Source organism: Diadema setosum, chromosome 17 (genome assembly GCF_964275005.1).
Source record: "Diadema setosum chromosome 17, eeDiaSeto1, whole genome shotgun sequence".
Taxonomy (NCBI): Eukaryota; Metazoa; Echinodermata; class Echinoidea; order Diadematoida; family Diadematidae; genus Diadema; species Diadema setosum.
This window is the reverse complement of record NC_092701.1, coordinates 12,076,457-12,095,360: the sequence shown is the minus strand read 5'-3', so window position 1 is coordinate 12,095,360 and position 18,904 is coordinate 12,076,457. Positions and strand designations below refer to the sequence as shown.

The window sequence follows — 18,904 nt, the reverse complement described above, 5'->3', positions numbered from 1 at the left end:
ATGTTTCTTTCCTCTGTGATGTAGAAACCATATCTTGGCTTCTGGGAAATGGAGATCCAGAGTGAAAGCTTTAGCCCTCATGGATCAGGTAAGATTTATTCTAAAGAAAAAAAAAAGAAGAAAAAAACCTTACCTATAAACAGTCCATTAAATATTGAATATAATTGGTTGTTCAGAAATTACCTGCCTTAAAATATGTTTTGTCACGAGCATGTGTTTGATGTACACATGTACGTTGTATTTCAAATGGCAAGAAAATTTTTACATTGACATGTGATTGTTTAATAGTAGAAAGTGAATAAAAGTACAGGATTACCTCAAGAACACGAACGCATGAATTCAAAATCTAATTTCATTTATAGGACAACGGTAGAATATCAAAGGTGGTGAACAGCCTGGTAATATTGTGTACAAAGAATTACAGATCTATGTGAGAATTCTCTGACTTGACACGTGCAAAGGAAATTGGAAAATAATGCAACAGATGGGTTCAAGAATGTAGCCAATTGGAAGCGCTGAAATGAGTCACGTGTGCGTGCATTAATTTCTTCAGGTATGCACTCTAAGAAGAGTCTCTCTTCCACCTCCCTGGCCTGACGTACGTCACAATGTTTACACTAGCAGTCCGCACTCAATCAGTTGTTACAAGTGCGTCACGCGCTACTATACGCGCTGTCAATCCTGTAAACAACTTCTAGTTCGGGCGGCCGCGGGCTGCCACAACAGCCGGCGGCCTTTCTTGTGCAGAACACGTGGCGTACGTATACTCTTATACGTACGTACAGTACATGTACTTATGTGCGGGATTTCCGAGTGCGACGTGCGTAAATGTTTGGGACGAACATCTTCGGACATCTTGACTTTTGAGCGAGTGCTACATGTAGCTGACTGGTATTGACCCACAAAGGTACGTGAATAATGCTGTTAGTTTTCGACCCATTTTATAAAACAAATGATGCACAGGATTATTTCGTGGCGTTAGTGAAGGTGCGGCACACTCTCGAGTATTGACAACGGTTGCAAACATGCACTCGGCTGCGCCTCGTGCATGTCGCACCATTGTCAATACTCTCGAGCGCGCCGCACCTTCACTAACACACTCTATCCTGTGCATCATTTGTATAATATAATGAAAGTTTCTGCAATTGGCTGAATGTTACACAGTGCGCAAAACACGCGCAGCACAGTAGTTTGAAAGCTTGCAAGTTTTCTTGAGAAAAAAAAAAAACAGACACAGGTAGGCCTATGCAAGAATACTTTTCAATTCAATCCAGTCTAAATGGTATGCAGTTAGTAATTGTTTGACTAGAACTAACCTGACTGATTGTGCTCCATATTTTGCTGGTTTGTCACATTGTCTGGTGTATACTTCTTGTTATATTGTAGTAAATACTGGTGAGTGGTACGGTGTGGTGGAAATGGATGTCAATACTGGTCTACTGAAGAAGACTGTTAGTATCATAGATCCTTTGAGAGGTAAGTCTTGGTTATTGATGTTAACATTTTAACAATAAAATCACCTATTCATTGAAGGTTCAGGGAAAGTCTGTATGTTATATGTACAGGTTTAGGAGCTGGTCGTGCAGTTTGTTATGAAAGGATAAATGTTAAAGGGAAAAAGGTGACCCTTCCCTATGAAAACTGTAACAAATTCACTGAGCATATATATATATTTTTTTTTATTATGATACTAAGCTTCACAGACTCTAAACTTTTAAATGATACATAATCTGTCTCCATTCACTTAAACAGAACACCTCCAATTAGCGCACTACAGAAAAAAATTAAAGTGCCCATCTAGAGTACAGAATGTAGAGCACTGAAACTAGAGAAAGTCACTTACCTCCCCCCCCCCCCCATCACATACCCTGTAATGAAACATAATGGTTTCATTATTTTTCTTTTCTTTTTTTAAGTTGTGACAGTCATTTTTTAAGTGTCTATATATTTCTTGTTTTTCCATCATATCAGTCAAATTATAGTTATCTCGGCTTAAATTTCAGTAACTGTGTCACAGTAAGATGATTTGCTGGTCACATTTATTGTAGGATCCATTGCTCTCCAATTTCAACAGTGTGGTTAAGACTTTTAAGACTCCTCCTTATGGTTAAAACCCTGTATTTATGGATGCAGATATATAAGGAACATTATCAGTAAGCTCTCACACTCTTCTCTATTGCAAGCCATTCTGTCAGCAACATTTTTTTTTTTTTTTTTTTGTCTCCAAGCAGTTTACTTGACTACTTTGAATGTCAATATTTTTGGACAGTTATAATCAAGTTTTTGCACTGAGTGGTTGAAAAACATATTCATGGGTTGTTGAATTTGTGCTGCATAATTATGCACCCATTCTATTAAAATGTGCAGGGAAAGTTGTGAAAATAATTGCATGGGTTTTAGAATTTGCGCTAGCCAAAATTAATGTGAGGTACAGACAAATTGAGATACTGCAACAAATTTAGACATTTACAATAGTCCCTACTTATCTACAAGTATGGTATCTTCGACATTCCCTATTCATTAGCCTAAAGTGTGCCCTGCTTGTTTACAAGTATAATGACTCTTATGTATTCTGTTTCTTGCTATTTTTTTAAAGAGCCTATAAGGAATGTTAACCTTGGTCCTGTGGTGGAGTGGTCCCAAGCTCCTTGGACACTAGAATCTCCCATCAACATCTCATTCTCCCAGAGTCCCTGCTCTCCGGATGTTGTTGTCATGACAACTCTTTCAGGAGCGTCTGATGGTGAGTGTGACACTATACTGGGCTTTAAACTTGGCACTTTCATGTGTCACCTGCCTCATGAAAGATTTACATCGTCGGTGACCTTGAAAGAAATGCACTTTATACATACAAAGTTTATGCTTTAGAGGCATTTGGATTGCAAAATATGAAGAGAATTTTGTTGTTTTAGTTTGAACAAGATCTTAGAGCAACTCTTGTCAAGTTAGACCCACAATGGTCATTTATTTCAAGCAAATAGCCTATGATAGTGCAAAAAGGTGAATACTTCATGGAGACTGCTCACAAGTTTGCAACTACCCCCTCTGTTGGTGACTAAAAAATATGTGAGGCATGTGTGTGGGATCCTGCGTAAAGTGAGGTTGTGTGCATTGTTGCTACTTCCTACATACACCCGTAAGTCTCTGTTCTCCATTTCCAGTCAGTTCTGAAGAATGTATCAAACCTGTTATATCAAGAGATTGATGAAATGACCTTTGCTGAGATCATGTGAACATGGAATATAATCCTGTATTTGTTATTACTCACAAGATTTAATTTTCCATTTTTGTATGTTTGTATGTGTGAAGGAAGGCATACCTAGTTCCACAATGGCCATTTATCTGTTATGCAATTACACCTAGCATGGATGCCTTTTGAAAGGCACAATTTTACACTTGAGGTGTTCACATTGTATTCATGGGGTGCAGGTGTAAAGCAGTCCACGAAAGCATCACAGACAATAGTCAGTTTGGTGAACACTGCTCGAAAACAAGGGATTACAGTGATTGCAGCATGATGTTAGGCGTGAAAATATGGCCTTAATGTTTGATAATTCTACAGCAAATAATTGTTTGAAGTGCAGAAAATAAAATCAATACCATATCTCACTTTAAATGTCCAGAAAAACTCATCAAAGTTTTTATAAACATTATTGTCTCTATGAAATTTTCTAAAATTTTATATTCCCTGATACTGAATACAAAACCAATGTAGTGAAATATTGTTGGAGGCAGGCCAGGTATTTCCATCTGCCAGGATCTTTAGGTATCATTATCTTTGTAATACATTTATTTCATTGGGATTAATGAGTTTTTTCAACTGAATGATTATTTCATTTTATTTTCTTATTAGCATACATAATATTTTTCAGTGCATTATCATTTTTGAAAGATTTCTTTGTAATCGTATATATTCATTTGATTAAAAAGGCAGAAATCAAATTAAATCAAATCAAATTATAGCCATTATATTTGATTGATGTAACTATTGTTGTATCCCTTGGCATCTAGGAGTGTATCTTGGAGTGTCGTTTGAAGGTCTGAGAGATAACAGTACCAGCTGGTATGACCTGGGTGCCCTTCTGTGTTCCAATATGCCTTCTGATGGTATGTCTTTATATCCTCTAAGCGTCAGATTCACAGTTCAGTCATTTTGTCGAGGCAAGAAGGCATGCTAAACAATCAGGAAACCATTTGAGTTATATTTGATCTATTTGATTATAAGTAATTTATTGGTTCATGAATTTTCGAAGATCATACATAAATTTGAATATATGTTTTCATTTAATATCAATGGGTACGATGAATGTTAAAAACACAAAATGACATGAAAGAAGTGATATTAGGGATTAAACACACAAAGGCTACAGCGGAGGCAAGACTTGATGTGTTTGCAGCCATAGAGATAGTTTGCTGTGCTATCAACTTTCTTTGACTGACAAACTTCATGACTATGAAGCCACCACAAAATGCACGTTTGTACAGCAACCAATTCTAGTCAACGCATCAAATCTGTCTTTATGTGATTGTAGATTGTTCTGTGGGGCAGTTGGTTGACTTCAAGCTAACATCAGAATATCTCATCCTACTGACCTCCGAAGCAGTTTATTCTCTCAAGCTGGAACCAGACTCATTCACACAGGTAAATATGAAATCTCACCCCAGAAGCCATATTTTCCTATACCTACAAGTTTTCTGTAAATTTATCCTTTACTTTGTATAATGAAATTCATGCACTGTATTCAATTTTTGTAATATATTTATATGTTTTTGTTGGAAATGAAAAATAAATGAATGAAATGAATGAATGAATGTCATATATTTCTTTCTATCTTGTTCTATTAATAATTCTGGAAGGTCTTCATGATTGTTATCATTATTAATTTTTTTCCGTCTGTCTATTAATTAATTAATTAATTTATTTATTCATTCATTCATTTATATTTCTATCTGTCATTTTATCTATCTATTCATTGATCTGTGTATTTATCTATGTACTCATCTACTTATCTATTCATCTATTGCTTTTAATCACTATCTGTTTTTCTCAATGCATTAAGAAAAAAAAAAGGAGAATGGTTCTGTGAAAAGTATAGTAGTAATGCATAGCAAATTCAACAACATCGCAAAGTTTCCTTTCTTCTTGAAATGGTCTTTGCATCTATGGAGAGAGGCAAGGATTGGCCAACATGCCTATTGTGTGGTAGTTGGTCTAATCTGAAGCAAATGAAGCATTTAGTCACCGGCATAGGACTTCCTTCCATTCTTAATCTGCCAAATAAGACAAAAATGTGGGCCTCAAATAGTGGATTAGTATGATTTCACTGAGCATTTGATTATGTACATGTAGCATTGTCTTTGTGGCAGAATGGGCCTCAAAAGAATTTTGTGATACAATTCAGCTCTCTGCATGAACCAAGAAATGGACTTTCAATAGATTTTGAAATTTTACGTTCAGCTTACAAGAGTACTTTAAGGAAGAAAGTGTTAATGTGCACTTTGAAAGTTTGTGACATATTTTGCATGCACAGAAAAAACATTGAAAAAGAGAGACATCACAGCAACAACAACAACAACAACAACAACAAAAATTAGAAGCATTTATGGTTCATACAAGTGCTTACCCATTGGCACTTGGCCAGACAATGTTCCATTTGGACAGGCATATTGGAGAAATACCAAAATTTGGATTGCCTGATTTGAGCCAAGAAAAATTCTAAAAAGAAGGGAAGTTCTCAGGATGTTGACATTATTTTTCTTTTTCAATGACAGCATGGAAATTGTATATTTTCAGTCGGCAAAGTTTGCAGCATTTTTCTCTTGCAAAATAAAGACTTGTGATGACTGATTCCACAGTTGCACACAAGATTCAGTTCTCAAGCTCTTCTCTGATCACATGTACATGAAGCTGCAGTGCTGTACACTCGTATCCATATCAGCTGTTAATGGCCAAGCATGAATTTCGGCGAAGAAGAATTTATGGTACAATAGTGTGACAGAACCATGTGTATGACTTCAAAATTTAATTAACTTTAATTAACTGGTGTCTCTAAAATAACCACTCTATATGCAGTTCATGGAATATGAATGTACTTGTGAAATGAAGTAGAACTCTTTGATTCCCTGGAGGGCACATAGCAATTCTCCATTTTGTATATATATATGCTCATAAAATAAAGATCACACACAACAGAGCAGCATCAGATACAAACTTTCTTCTGGGAAAGTCAAAATTCTGCTCCTAACCAAAATAGATTGATCTCCTTGTGAAACACTCCTCAGCTCAGTTCCCTTCTCTTTCATCTCTCCTTTGATATTGTTGAGGAAATCGTCATTTCCATTATTGTCATACTGCTCCCACTGTGAATTGAAGTCGGAAAAATGAAGGCAACAGTTGTGTATAACACCACAAGCTGCAATAATGATAAGAAATGGAGCAGTGTAAATGATTTTGAAAAACATAAAAGAATCAGCTGTTGCAATGTCACAAATGGATTTGATGAATTTAAATAACAATGGCATGAATATCATGCATCGTGATGAAATCAAACGACTGGAAGACACATCTTTGACACAAAAGACACTCAACTGCCTTCATTCACCAATCCGACGATCAAGACTGCCATGAGCGATCAAGTCAGGAAGGTTTTGGTTTTTCTCTCCATACTTCCTTACCCCCTGTTCTCATGCTGTGTGCATTTCACATCCTCATAAATCATGCACATTCCGGAACACATTGGAATGTGTTCAGATCTGCCATACCCAAACTTCTAGAGAGATAGAGATAAACCCCCTATTCAGACGCATGCTATTTTATACCAAAACTCAATAACGAAAAGATAAAGAATCACCATATAGCCGACAGACGTTCAGACACTAATTTCGACCGTTCTGGGAAACGTCATATAGATAGGCAGTTTCCCCCTGTGCATGCTGTTATATGACAATTGTGGGGTCACCTTTCGTGCATGCTCCCATTAGGCCCCGCTCAGTTATACTGTTCTATGGTCGCCATACGTTCAGACGCACACGGAATGCTGATTCGTTATCAAGTTCTAGTTCGAAACGATGCTCTGACCGTTGTTTCGCTATACGTTGTTTCGCTATACATCGTTTTGTTAATAGTCATTGTTGAGATGTATAAATTCATCATACAGCTATACCGTTCTGGTATAAACTTTTTGCATCTGAATGCCCTGCAAGCGATTGAGAAAGATGCTATGCAACTTAGCTGTGATACTTTTGTAACATGCTGAACTGTTATGGAGTGTTCATTGACAGAGACTGTGAGTGGGAACATGCTTGTAACCCAAATAAACATGACAAGATATGATGTATGCAAAAAGGGAAAGAGAAAAGTCCTGTTAAGTGTTACCATGCTATGGGGAGAATTGGATAGGGCAAGGTTGCAAAGGTTCGTTATGTCCATTTCATCATAACAAAGAAACAAATACACCTTTGTACAACTAGCAAGAAACACACACTAAACAGTGTGAACAAAAAGAAAAAAAAGTGAGATATTGCAAAGCTGGAATTTTTAAGTGCAAGCAATGGGCAAGGTCTGTAGCTACTGTGGGAGGGTGCTGTATATTTTGGGAGGGCGTTAAAATGCTTTTGCTCCACAACACTTTGCCTTGGCTCGTAGCACAAATGAATATTTCTTTAACTCATGGGTGTTCTTTCACGTGGGTCCCATACGCAGAAACAGTGCTCGGTCTCTTCCATTCATATTTTCAATAAAGTAAACTATTCTGGGTGAATATATTAGTAAACATGTGAGTGAACATGTTAATGATAAAGTTTATCAAATGCATACTTTGTATTATCTATTACCTGTTGTTGGATAGAAATGAAGTATTGAATTGAATTGAATTGAAAAGAATTGAATTGAATAGTGACTTTCATCAAGCAAGAGTCATTACTAGGAGCACTTTTTTTTTTCTGCATTTCAGTGGAGCTTTAGCTCAGCATAGCAGGCCTATCCCACACCTCCTTTCAATATCATATCATGATCTGACACAGAAGCTAGTAGCCTAACAGCTAGTATTGATAGGCCCTCTGCTTTACCAGCCAGTGGATAAGATGTGAACTTCAGTGAGTCCACACTCCCTTTGTCCACATCACACTCTGAACTAATTTATCCAAATATGGCACAGAACTGTCAGCCCTTCTCATAGTAGGGGCTCAGGAAACACTTTGAAATTTTTTTATTAATTTGTTTGTTTGTTGTTGTTTTTTTGTCACCTTGAAATGTCTTTGCTTATTGGTCTTGAGCTCATTGTTGCACACAGATCTTGGCAGACTGTGTCTTTCTTGCAAATGTGATATCAGCTACTTAAATTTCTTATGAGTTCCTTCATACATGTACACTCATGTCCTCACAACCATTTTTATGCCTCCGCCACGAAATGGTGCCGGAGGCATTATGTTTTCTGGTTGTCCGTCCGTCCGTCCGTCCGTCCTTCCGTCCGTCCGTCCGTCCTTCCGTCCGTCCGTCCGTCCGTCCGTCCTTCCATCCTTCCGTCCGTCCGTCCGTCCGTCCGTCCGTCCTTCCGTCCGTCCGTAATGAATTTTGTGGACAAGGTAACTATCAAAACCTGTTGAGGTATCCTAATGAAACTTGGCATGTATGTGTATTAGGGGGTTAAGTTGTGCCTATCAACTTTTAGGTGCACATGCTCAAGGTCAAAGGTCAAAAGGTCAAGGTCAAATACATAAAATTTCACTTTTTCCACCATATCTATTGAATGCCTGAAGATATTTTCTTGAAACTTAGTGTATACATGTATTACCCAATTAAGATTCTCTGGTGAAAGTTTGCGTCAGGTCAAAGGTCAAAGGTCAAAAGGTCAGGGTCAAATACATGAAATTTCACTATTTTCGCCATATCTATTGAATGCCTGAAGATATTTTCTTGAAACTTAGTGTATACATGTATTACCCAATTAAGATTCTCTGGTGAAAGTTTGGGTCATGAGGTCAAAGGTCAAAAGGTCAAGTAAAAATATCAAAACTTCTTTTTTTTCTCCGTGCCTTGGAAAATTGTTCAAGGTATCTTCATGGAACATAGTATATACATGTACTGACTGGAAGTGATTATCTAGAGAATGTAGGGTTCATGGGGTCAAAGGTCAGGGGTCAAAGGTCAAGTGCAACACTTCAAAATTTTACTATTTCCCTCATATTTATGCAATGCCAGCAGGGTTATTATTTTTTTACACTTGGTGTATGCATGTGTAACCTAATAGAAATTCTCTGAAAATTTTTCTTCTTCTTTTTTTGCCTCAAAGGTCAAAAGGTCAAAGATCAAGTGAAAGTGCTGAACTAACTTTTTCCTCCATATCTCGAAGTGGCTCAAGTTATCTTGAAACTTAGTACATATTATGCATGTTCTACCTGAAAGTGATTATCTTATGAATTTTAGGGTCAAGGGCCAGATGAAAATGGTAACAATTTACTATTCAATTCAGAAATTGCACTTTTTCTCCACACCTGTACCTTGAAAATTACTCAATGCCTAAATGTATGAATGGGTCAAAGTCAAGTTAAAGTCCTTAAATCCCTAGATACATGCTCTCCTATTCATCCAATTAAACCTAGGTCAAGGAAGGTGAACATTCAACACATTTGTGACAAACTTGTCATTTCAATATTTTGCCAATTTTGTGAAAATGTAATCACACATTGTCCACATGTACTATCTAGACCTATTGGGAAAATCATGCATTATGGCGGAGGCATACCAGTCGCCAAAGCGACATTTCTAGTCTTTGATTTGATGTTTAGCTCTGACTTCACCAATACTCTGTACTCATCTACAGCTAGGATTTTTCTAGAAGTGCCATCAATACTAGAGGAAAAAAAAATCTTACCAAGATAGTCCATTGTTTCTTCCCCATTCCTTTCAAACAAGCATTTGAATATTAATTATTTGCCATCTGATGTATGTATTTTCCCTTTATCATTATTCATTATCATTTTTGTTTTGTCTTTGGACTAGGGTATTTCTAAAGGCTTGGAAAATTATTTGCCCTGTACAACAATAAAAGCAAAAAAAAAAAAAGAAAAGAAAAGGTTCTTATCAAGTGTAGTGTCATCACAAAATAGCTGTCAGATGATGGTTGACTGTATTTGGTAATTTATTCTCGCAGTAGCTCTTGTCCCCTATTTCATTTTTTTCGTTTTCAATGTCACATCTTCAGGAACTCATAAAGAGGGTGGATGTTCAGGATGTTACTGGTGACACTCCTCTGGCCAACTGCAGACTGAATTACACCCCAGCATGTAACCAGGAGAAGCTATTAGGTTGGTACTAAAATGCATCATGTTCAAAAGTCATGAGTCTTTGGGGTATTTGTTATCAAGGTCAGACACTAGCAGCACCTCAATCCACAAATCATTTGAAGCTTGCATTATACCACTATCCTTCTTAAGGTTCTTTGCACATGAATGTTGACTTTTGATAGAAACCTATTGGTCACAGGTAAGATTTAGGCCTATTTGAAGAAATGTTTTGCACAATGAACACAATGTAATGCATTGGACTCTTCCAATATCATCACACCTTGTTGAATGCTTGCAATCTTTGTTGTATTTCCCTTGTTACCCGACTTGAAGTTGATGCAAGAGATCGATACGAGATCTACTTCACAATGCCATAGGGTAGAACACTGAGTATAGGTCAATGCTTGCATTTTTACTTTCAAATGTTAAAAGGATTTCTTTTGTCATTGACTTATATTTCATTGCTGTGCTGGTACCTGGTTGTTCCTGTCCTAAATCTATAGAGATTACAAAATCTCCATGGAAAAGGATTAGCTATTCGCTGTCACCCCTGTTCTGCCAGCCCTTGTTATGAACATCATAAATCAACACGATTCTTTCTGACAGGTTTGACAGATAAGCACCAATATCATGTTCAAATGTCTGGGTATTGTTCGTTGAGCAGAGTTGTAACACTAGCCTGGAGCAATTCCCAAAGCTCATGCAGCAAGAGCTCTTGGGTGTGTCTGTATTGTAGAAGTCTAGGGAAAGTTTGCCCCATTGTGAAAGTCAAGTTTGATAACATGATACAGGCAAGCAATCAAATCAGTGAAGGCTTCATTAGAAATGGGCAAAACTTACACACATTGAATGCAACTCTTCTGATTTGTTTCATTCTATCAAACCAATTTAACTTTTTTGAGACTTTTCAGTTTCTTTTGAATTACGCATAGGGCCTATCCATAACTTTCTTACCGTCTTTCCCTTATCAAGTAAAATCTTTTCTGTTATGTTTCTGTAATTTTATGTTGTACTTAGAGTTAAAGGGGCATGAAGACCAAACATACGCATGGATTGAGTGAATGCAGCAATATTAGTAGAACACATCAGTGAAAGTTTGAGGAAAATCGGACAATCCATTCAAAAGTTATGAATGTTTGAAATTGGCGATGAGACTGCTGGATTAGAAGACTACTACAGATGATGACATCACATATGCGCAGCAATATAATGAAAATTCCACAAAATATCACTTCATATGAAAGGACACATTCCCTGGACTTGTTACTGACATATGTCAAGGGTAATACTATTCCCCCTGCTTTTTGAAATAGGTCAGTCTAGTGCTCTTTCATTATGCTGAAAAGGGAAAATATGATGAATTTTCTTTCTATTTTCTTTATTTATTCTTAGAATGCGTATTTGATTGTCATGATCTGTAGTAGTCTCCTGATCCAGTGGTCATGTCACCCAAACTTCAGAAATTCATAACATTTGAACAGATTGTCTGATATTCCTCACGGATATATTCTACTAATATTGCTGCATTCACTCAATCAATGTGTATTTTGGGATTTCATTCCCCTCTAACCCATTGAAGACTGGTACTGAGTATTCTCGGGCAGGTGTCTATGGGAAATGCGTGTTATAGCAAAATTAGCCTGTCCTCAAAGGGTTAAAGGACAAGTTCACCTTCATAACCATAAGGATTGAGAGAATGTAGCAGTATTAGTAGAACACATCATTGAAAGTCTGAGGAAAATCGGACAATCCGTTCAAAAGTTATGAATTTTTAAAGTTTTTGTGCAGTAACCGCTGGATGAAAAGACTACTGCAGTGTATGAATAACTTAGATGTCACATGCGTACAACAATATAAGGAAAATATAAAGAGAATTTCACAAAATTTCATCTTTTGAAAAAAGTACACATTCCCCTGACTCATTACCGACAAATGTTATGGGTAATATTATTCCCCCTGCCTTTAGAAAGAGGCAAGTCAAGTGCTCTTCTTTATTATGCAAAAAAGTGAAAATATGTTGAATTTTCTTTATATTTTCGTTATACTGTTGTACGCATTTGACTCACGAGCTGTAGTAGTCTCCTCATCCAGCGGTTCAAACACAAAAATTTTAAAAATTCATAACTTTTGCATCGATTGTCCAATTTTCCTCAAACTTTCACTGATGTGTTCTACCAAGGAGGTATGAGAGAACCTCCTTGGTTCTACTAATATTGTTGCATTCTCTCAATCCTTATGTTTATGAAGGTGAACTTGTCCTTTAAGTTGAACATGGAGAGAAACTACAGTTTGAAGTTCAACTTTTCACCACCTTCTTGTCCTTGCATTCACTGTATTTCCCCTGAACAGAAAGTCTGTAGTGGGAGGGGAAACTGATAACCCAACTATCTCCACCCCCTCTAACCTGGAAGCAAGTGATCTGTCTGGGTTCCAGGAAGACCCCACCCCCCCCCCCCCCCCAAAGGCACAGTTCCTACTCCCCATCCCCTGGGCCTCTTTAAACAAGCTCCCCCAATCTGCCCCTCTCTGCCCACCCCGAGGCCATTCACCCCTCGGGCAGCATAACAAATGATTGATCACAGTTCGTTGACAGCAAATTTTCCAAGATGGACGACATGCTGGGAACATATGGAACTCATTAGTAACTGGTAGGCGAGGGGAGGGGGACTGCCGGTGGAGAAAAAAAAAACAAACAAATCTGAACTTCAGAAGGGAAACTTGGGCTATCAATGAGTTCCATTCCTACACTCCCTGTTCCTCCCCTTCCTTATTTTGTGCTCGATTCTTTTTTTCCCCCCTTTTTAAAGAGATAGTATAGTTTTGGTTGAGATGGGGTTTCAGCTTTCAACCTTTTGCAAGATGATTAGAAACCACTTCAATTTTAAGAGGAATTCAAATTTTGTTTGAGGAAAATCGGTCTTGAAATGGGCAAGATACCCAGAAACAAATCAAGACAAAGTGATTCTAATAAAAGTTGGGTCACATCTTTTTGGAATTGCTTTGTTATGGATGTTTTAACCATTTCAAAACCAATTTTCATCGAAGCAACTCCGAATTCCTCTTAGAATTACAATATATGCTCTTTGATGTTTCATGAGATGTTTCTTATCTCACAAAAAGTTTGGAAACCTTAAAGGTAGGGGATACCTTTTACAGACCTCCCAAAATGCAGCAAGACATTAAGGGGGTATCTCACTGAGTGGCGAACGTTTGCGAACGTAGCGAATTTGGGAATTCGCCTGGGTTCGTAAACGGTTGCAAAAGGTTCGTTAACATTCGCAAGAAAGTTCGCAAACGGTTTTTATTGTCGCAGTTTTTCTTGTCACAAAGAAATTTTAAACATGTTCAAAATTTCTGTGCGAACCTTTGCGAATTTGTATTTTCGCTAACAGTTGCAAACATTCGCAAAACACTCGCAAGAATTCGCAAACGGTCGTAATACGGGGTCGCTAACATTTTTATATGATTTGCCACTGCTAGCGAACAAGTAACCACATGGTTCCTATATAAAAGCTTCTGAAACAGACAAGGTTCCACTCTAAGAAAGTTCTTGAAGCGCTTGACATCTCCATCATGACTGTAATTGCTTCAAAAGCTTTTCATATTGACTAAAGTCTGTCCTCTGCAACAAGCACTCTCTGAATCTCTTTCTTTTCTTCCTTTCTTGTTTTTATTTATTTTATTTCTCTTATGCTGCACAATTTAGCTGTAGCAGCAGCCTGACAAAGCAGCTCTTCAAGGATAGCAACCCTTTGAGCCTTTTCTTGGCTGAAATTTATTTCCATATCCTGGAAATCCATCTTGAACGGTTGTCACAAGAGATCTGAATTCAGTGGAAGGTTTTATGTCGTTTTATTGGTCTTACTATACACAATCGCCTGGTACTTTTCTAGGTCCAAGAACATTCGCAAAATTGTCGCAAAGGATTTGCAAACAGTTGCTAATATTTGCAAAACTGTCGCTAACATTTGCAAAATTGTCGCTAACATTTGCTAACATTCGCTAATAGTCGCCACCTGTGTTCGCAAACACTTTCGCAAACATTCGCTAAAGTGTTGCTAATTGTCGCTAAACATCGCTAAAAGTCGCTAACTGTCGCTAATGGCAGAAGCGAACTTTTATTTTTCGCAAACATTCGTCAGAAAAGTTGGCGAATCTCAAATTCGCTACGTTCGCAAACATTCGCCGCTCAGTGAGATACCAGCTTTAAACATGAACCTCAGGGGACTTGTTTAGGCCACTGCTGAGAAATTTGGACGTCAACAGTTATCTACAATTTGAATAATGCACAAAACTCAACTACTCAGTAGTTCTGTGTGTCAGCCACACTTAAGCCTTTTTGTTGCAGTCTTCTGTATTTTTTATACCTCCGCAACGAAGTGGCCGGAGGCATTATGTTTTCGGGTCGTCCGTCCGTCCGTCCGTCCGTACGTACATCCGTCCGTACGTCCGTCCGTCCGTCCCGTTTTGTTTTTGTCGATATCTCAAGAACCGTGTGGTGGTTTTACATCAAACTTGGTATGAGGGTATATCCTTGGGGTTTTTCTCCATATCTCGCAAATGGTTCAAGGTATCTTCATGGAACTTAGTATATGTGCTTGTACTGATGGGCAGTGATTGTCTAGGGAAGTTGGGGGTCATGGGTCAAAGGTCAGAGGGGTCAAAGGTCAAGGTCAACTCCTCAAAATATCACTACTTTCCTTATATTTATGCAATGAATGAAGGTTTTTTTAACTTGATGTATACATGTATTACCCAATATATATTCTGTGGGAAGTTTCTTGCCAAAAGGTCAAAGGTCAAAAGGTCAAAGGTCAAGTGAAAGTGCTGAATTGCACTTTTTCCTCCATATCTCAAAAGTAACTCAAGGTATCATCATGAAACTTACATATTTATGCATGTTCAACCTAACAGTCCTTGGATCACCAAATCAATTTTGAGATCTATAAATCGTAAAAACAATTTATTTTATAGATATAAGTCTAGTGGTACAGAAGAAGCAAAACGTAAATACTCAGCTTACCGAAATACTTTGACTTCTGTGCTACGTAAAGCAAAAAAAGATTATTTTTCTGCACAATTTCAAATCCATAAAAATGATATCAAGTCTACTTGGAAAGTTATAAATGATGTATTAAAAAAGAATGATGGAAAGAAACTGGGAATTGATAAAATAATACAAAATGGAACGATAATTGATGACTCCCGTGGTATTGCCGAAGCATTCAACACGTATTTTGTGAATATTGGGTCAAATTTGGCCAGAAATATTCCTTTAACGGACAAAACATTTCATTCATTTCTTGTGAATCCCAATCCTAGTTCTATATTTTTCACGCCCGTAGATGCATTGGATGTCATTGATATTGTAAATAATTTTAAAGCTAAACAAAGCTCAGGCTATGATGGTATTTCAATGTTTCTTCTTAAACAAATCATTTATGAAGTAGCCGCACCTTTGACCCATGTATTCAATTTGTCTTTAATGACTGGTGTTTTTCCTAGTAAAATGAAAGTTGCCAAGATTATTCCTGTTTTTAAGAAAGGCAGACAGGACGACCTGGGCAATTATAGACCTATATCTCTTTTATCATCATTCTCCAAAGTACTTGAAAAAGTTGTCTACTCCCGAACTATCAAGTTTTTAAATGACCATGATATCTTAGTAGACACTCAATTTGGTTTTCGCAAAAAACACTCGACCTCTCACGCTGTTTTGTTGTTAATAGATAAAGTTGTTCAAGCTATCGAAGCTAAATCTCACACTGTTGGAGTTTTTCTGGACCACTCCAAGGCGTTCGACACAATTGATCATGAAATATTACTGTACAAACTGTCTCATTACGGGATTCGTGGCAGCGCCTTGGAGTGGTTCAGAGATTACCTCACAAATCGATCACAATTTGTACACATTAATGATTCTGATTCAAGCACAGCAAATATAACGTGTGGTGTTCCACAAGGCTCCCTCTTGGGACCACTTCTTTTTATTGTGTACATAAATGATTTGCCCAGGTCGTCAGCACTCCTTTCTTTCCTCTTGTTTGCGGACGATTCAAGTCTTTTTTTGACGCACACAAATCCTACTGAGTTACTTGATATGCTTAACTCTGAGTTGAATCACGTCAATGATTGGATTCAAAGTAACAAATTATCCCTAAATCTAAACAAAACTAATTTTATGGTGTTTAGTAATACAATCACTTGTTTACCTGGCTCAATTTCAATCACAGGAGTAAACTTACAACAGACAAATTCAGTCAAATTTCTTGGTCTTTTAATTGATTGTAAATTATCTTGGCAGGAACAAACAAATCATTTATGTAAGTTATTATCAAGAAATTTGGGTGTTATACAGAAGCTTAAGCATGTTTTCCCCACATATATATTACGTACCTTATATTCGACTTTGTTATTGCCGTATCTTCATTATAGCATACTGGCCTGGGGGAATTGTTCCAAAATACGCCTGGAGTCTATCTTTAGAATACAAAAGCGAGCTGTAAGGATTATCAATTGTACCAATTATTTAGCACCGACAAGCCCTCTGTTCAAAAGTAATAACCTCTTAAAGATTTTTGATATATATTCTTACTCCCTTGGGATATTTATGTACCAGTTAACTAAAGACGAATTACCTTATGCTTTCACTCCCATGTTTGTAAAAAATAAAGTTATACATTCCTACCCTACAAGACAGGAAAATTCATTTCACTTTTCTCCCGTGAGAACTGCATTTGCTCTTAAAACAATAGTACATACAGGTCCAACATTCTGGAATAGCCTTGACTCCGACATTACTGAATCGTTGTCATTGAATTGTTTTAAACGTAAACTAAAAAAATCCCTTGTGCAGGCTTATATCTAATAATACAACATGCAATTTTATTTGAACTCCCTCTTCTTTATCAGATTCGTTGTTTATCATATGTATTCCATGTTTGCCTTTTGTTTTTTTTTTATTACTGAGTCATTTATGTCAAGGCTATTCCTGAATTAATGAATCATTATGTATCATGTGCGTTTTTGCGCATTCTTACAGTTACGTAACTGTGTTGCTCGGGTGACAAGGAGTCTTGTAAACGCGTTACAGGTGGTTACTTTGTATTTCGCTATGCTTTCGTATATCTTATTCCTTTCTTTTGCTCTTTTTGCTCTCTTTTCTTTTACGTCCCTTTCCTTCCTTTCATAGTTTTCGTTTCTAGGTTGTTTAAGAAGACCAACACTTTCATATATACAGGGACCTATACATTACAAGCTTTGCTTTTTAGTAGGTCCCCACACTTCATGTTTGTTAAATTGTCTTCTCTTGTATTTTTTGTAATTTACGACGCTATGTTCAGTCTTATGTTCAATCGATCGTATCATGTTTGATGTTTTGAAATGTGGAACAATAAAATCAAATCAAATCAAATCAACAGTGATTCTCTTTGGAACTGTGAGGTCAAAGGTCAAAGGCCAGGTTTAGATAATGCTATTTTCCCATTTGATACTGAAATTATACTTTTTCTCAATACCTTGAAAAATTACTCAATGCATAAACTTATAAAAGGGTCAAAAGTCAAGTAACAATCATCAGTTCCCCAAATACCTGCACTCTGACATTTTAATCATTCATCCAATTGAACCTAGTTCTAGGAAAGTGAACATTCAGCACATTTGTGTCAAACCTGTCATTTTAATATTTTGCCAATTGTTTGAAACTGTCATCACACATTGTCAAGACATTGTACTATAGACCTATTAGGAGAACCATGCATTATGGCGGAGGCATATCAGTCGCCGTAGCGATATATCTAGTTTATCTATAAACACAAATCTAAAAGTATAAGAGCTGATGTACTAACATAATGAGTGTGTGGCAAGAATGTATATAGAAATGTTTGTAAGTTTTGATGAACTTTCTTCACAAAATATACATGATGGACACACATGCAGTGCATGGGTCTGCAAAGGTAGCCTAGTAATGTACTGGAATTTATGGTGAGCCCCGAAAAAAATTCAATTCAAAATCTAATGGTCAATAAAAATGTACTAAATGTTACCTTCCACTTTCAATACTTTATGGGAGTTTCTAAAATGATACTCTCTTCAACATACCACTGTATTTATACAACTCTTCATTTAAGGCATGCAAATGGGATTCCCTACCTTTAAGCCCCTTCTCCACCAAAACTATATCACCCCTTTAAGGAAAGAAGGGTAGTTTTTAATATTGCCTTGCAGTTTACTTCATCTACATGAAAGCCATCATGGTGTTGCAGAAAACATGTTTTTGGGTGACTACTCCAAGGTGTTCAAGATTATAACCACTTCCATTGCAACATGAGGCCAATTATTTTCGGGGCTCTCCTGCCTCCAGAGCGCTGTATTAGGTGAGGAGAGACTGACTACACAACGAGAGAGAGAGAGAGAGAGAGCTGGGAAGAGATGGAGAGAGGAGAGAAGTGAAAGAGAGAGAGAGGGAGGGAGATCGATGTGTCACCTAGTGGAGTTGTTTTGTTTTTGGTGTTTTATTTGTGGACTACAATCAGACCAGATAAAAATAAAAAGAGAAGCAACAGTGAAATATGGTTGTGGTTAATTGGATGGTGAAAGACAGGAACAGTATGTGAGTTTC

At 37.2% G+C, this 18,904-nt stretch overlaps 1 protein-coding gene across 1 annotated transcript in view; it reads left to right on the top strand.

Moving 5' to 3' along the window:
- LOC140241185 (cation channel sperm-associated auxiliary subunit beta-like) overlaps nucleotides 1-18,904 on the top strand; it is a 282,231-nt gene that overhangs the window by 7,404 nt on the left and 255,923 nt on the right. The window contains exons 4-9 of the mRNA XM_072320944.1: nucleotides 25-88; nucleotides 1,387-1,476; nucleotides 2,597-2,743; nucleotides 4,012-4,107; nucleotides 4,533-4,642; nucleotides 10,203-10,305. Of these exons, the coding sequence (XP_072177045.1) occupies nucleotides 25-88; nucleotides 1,387-1,476; nucleotides 2,597-2,743; nucleotides 4,012-4,107; nucleotides 4,533-4,642; nucleotides 10,203-10,305 (610 nt within the window). The remainder of the gene's footprint in view (nucleotides 1-24; nucleotides 89-1,386; nucleotides 1,477-2,596; nucleotides 2,744-4,011; nucleotides 4,108-4,532; nucleotides 4,643-10,202; nucleotides 10,306-18,904) is intronic.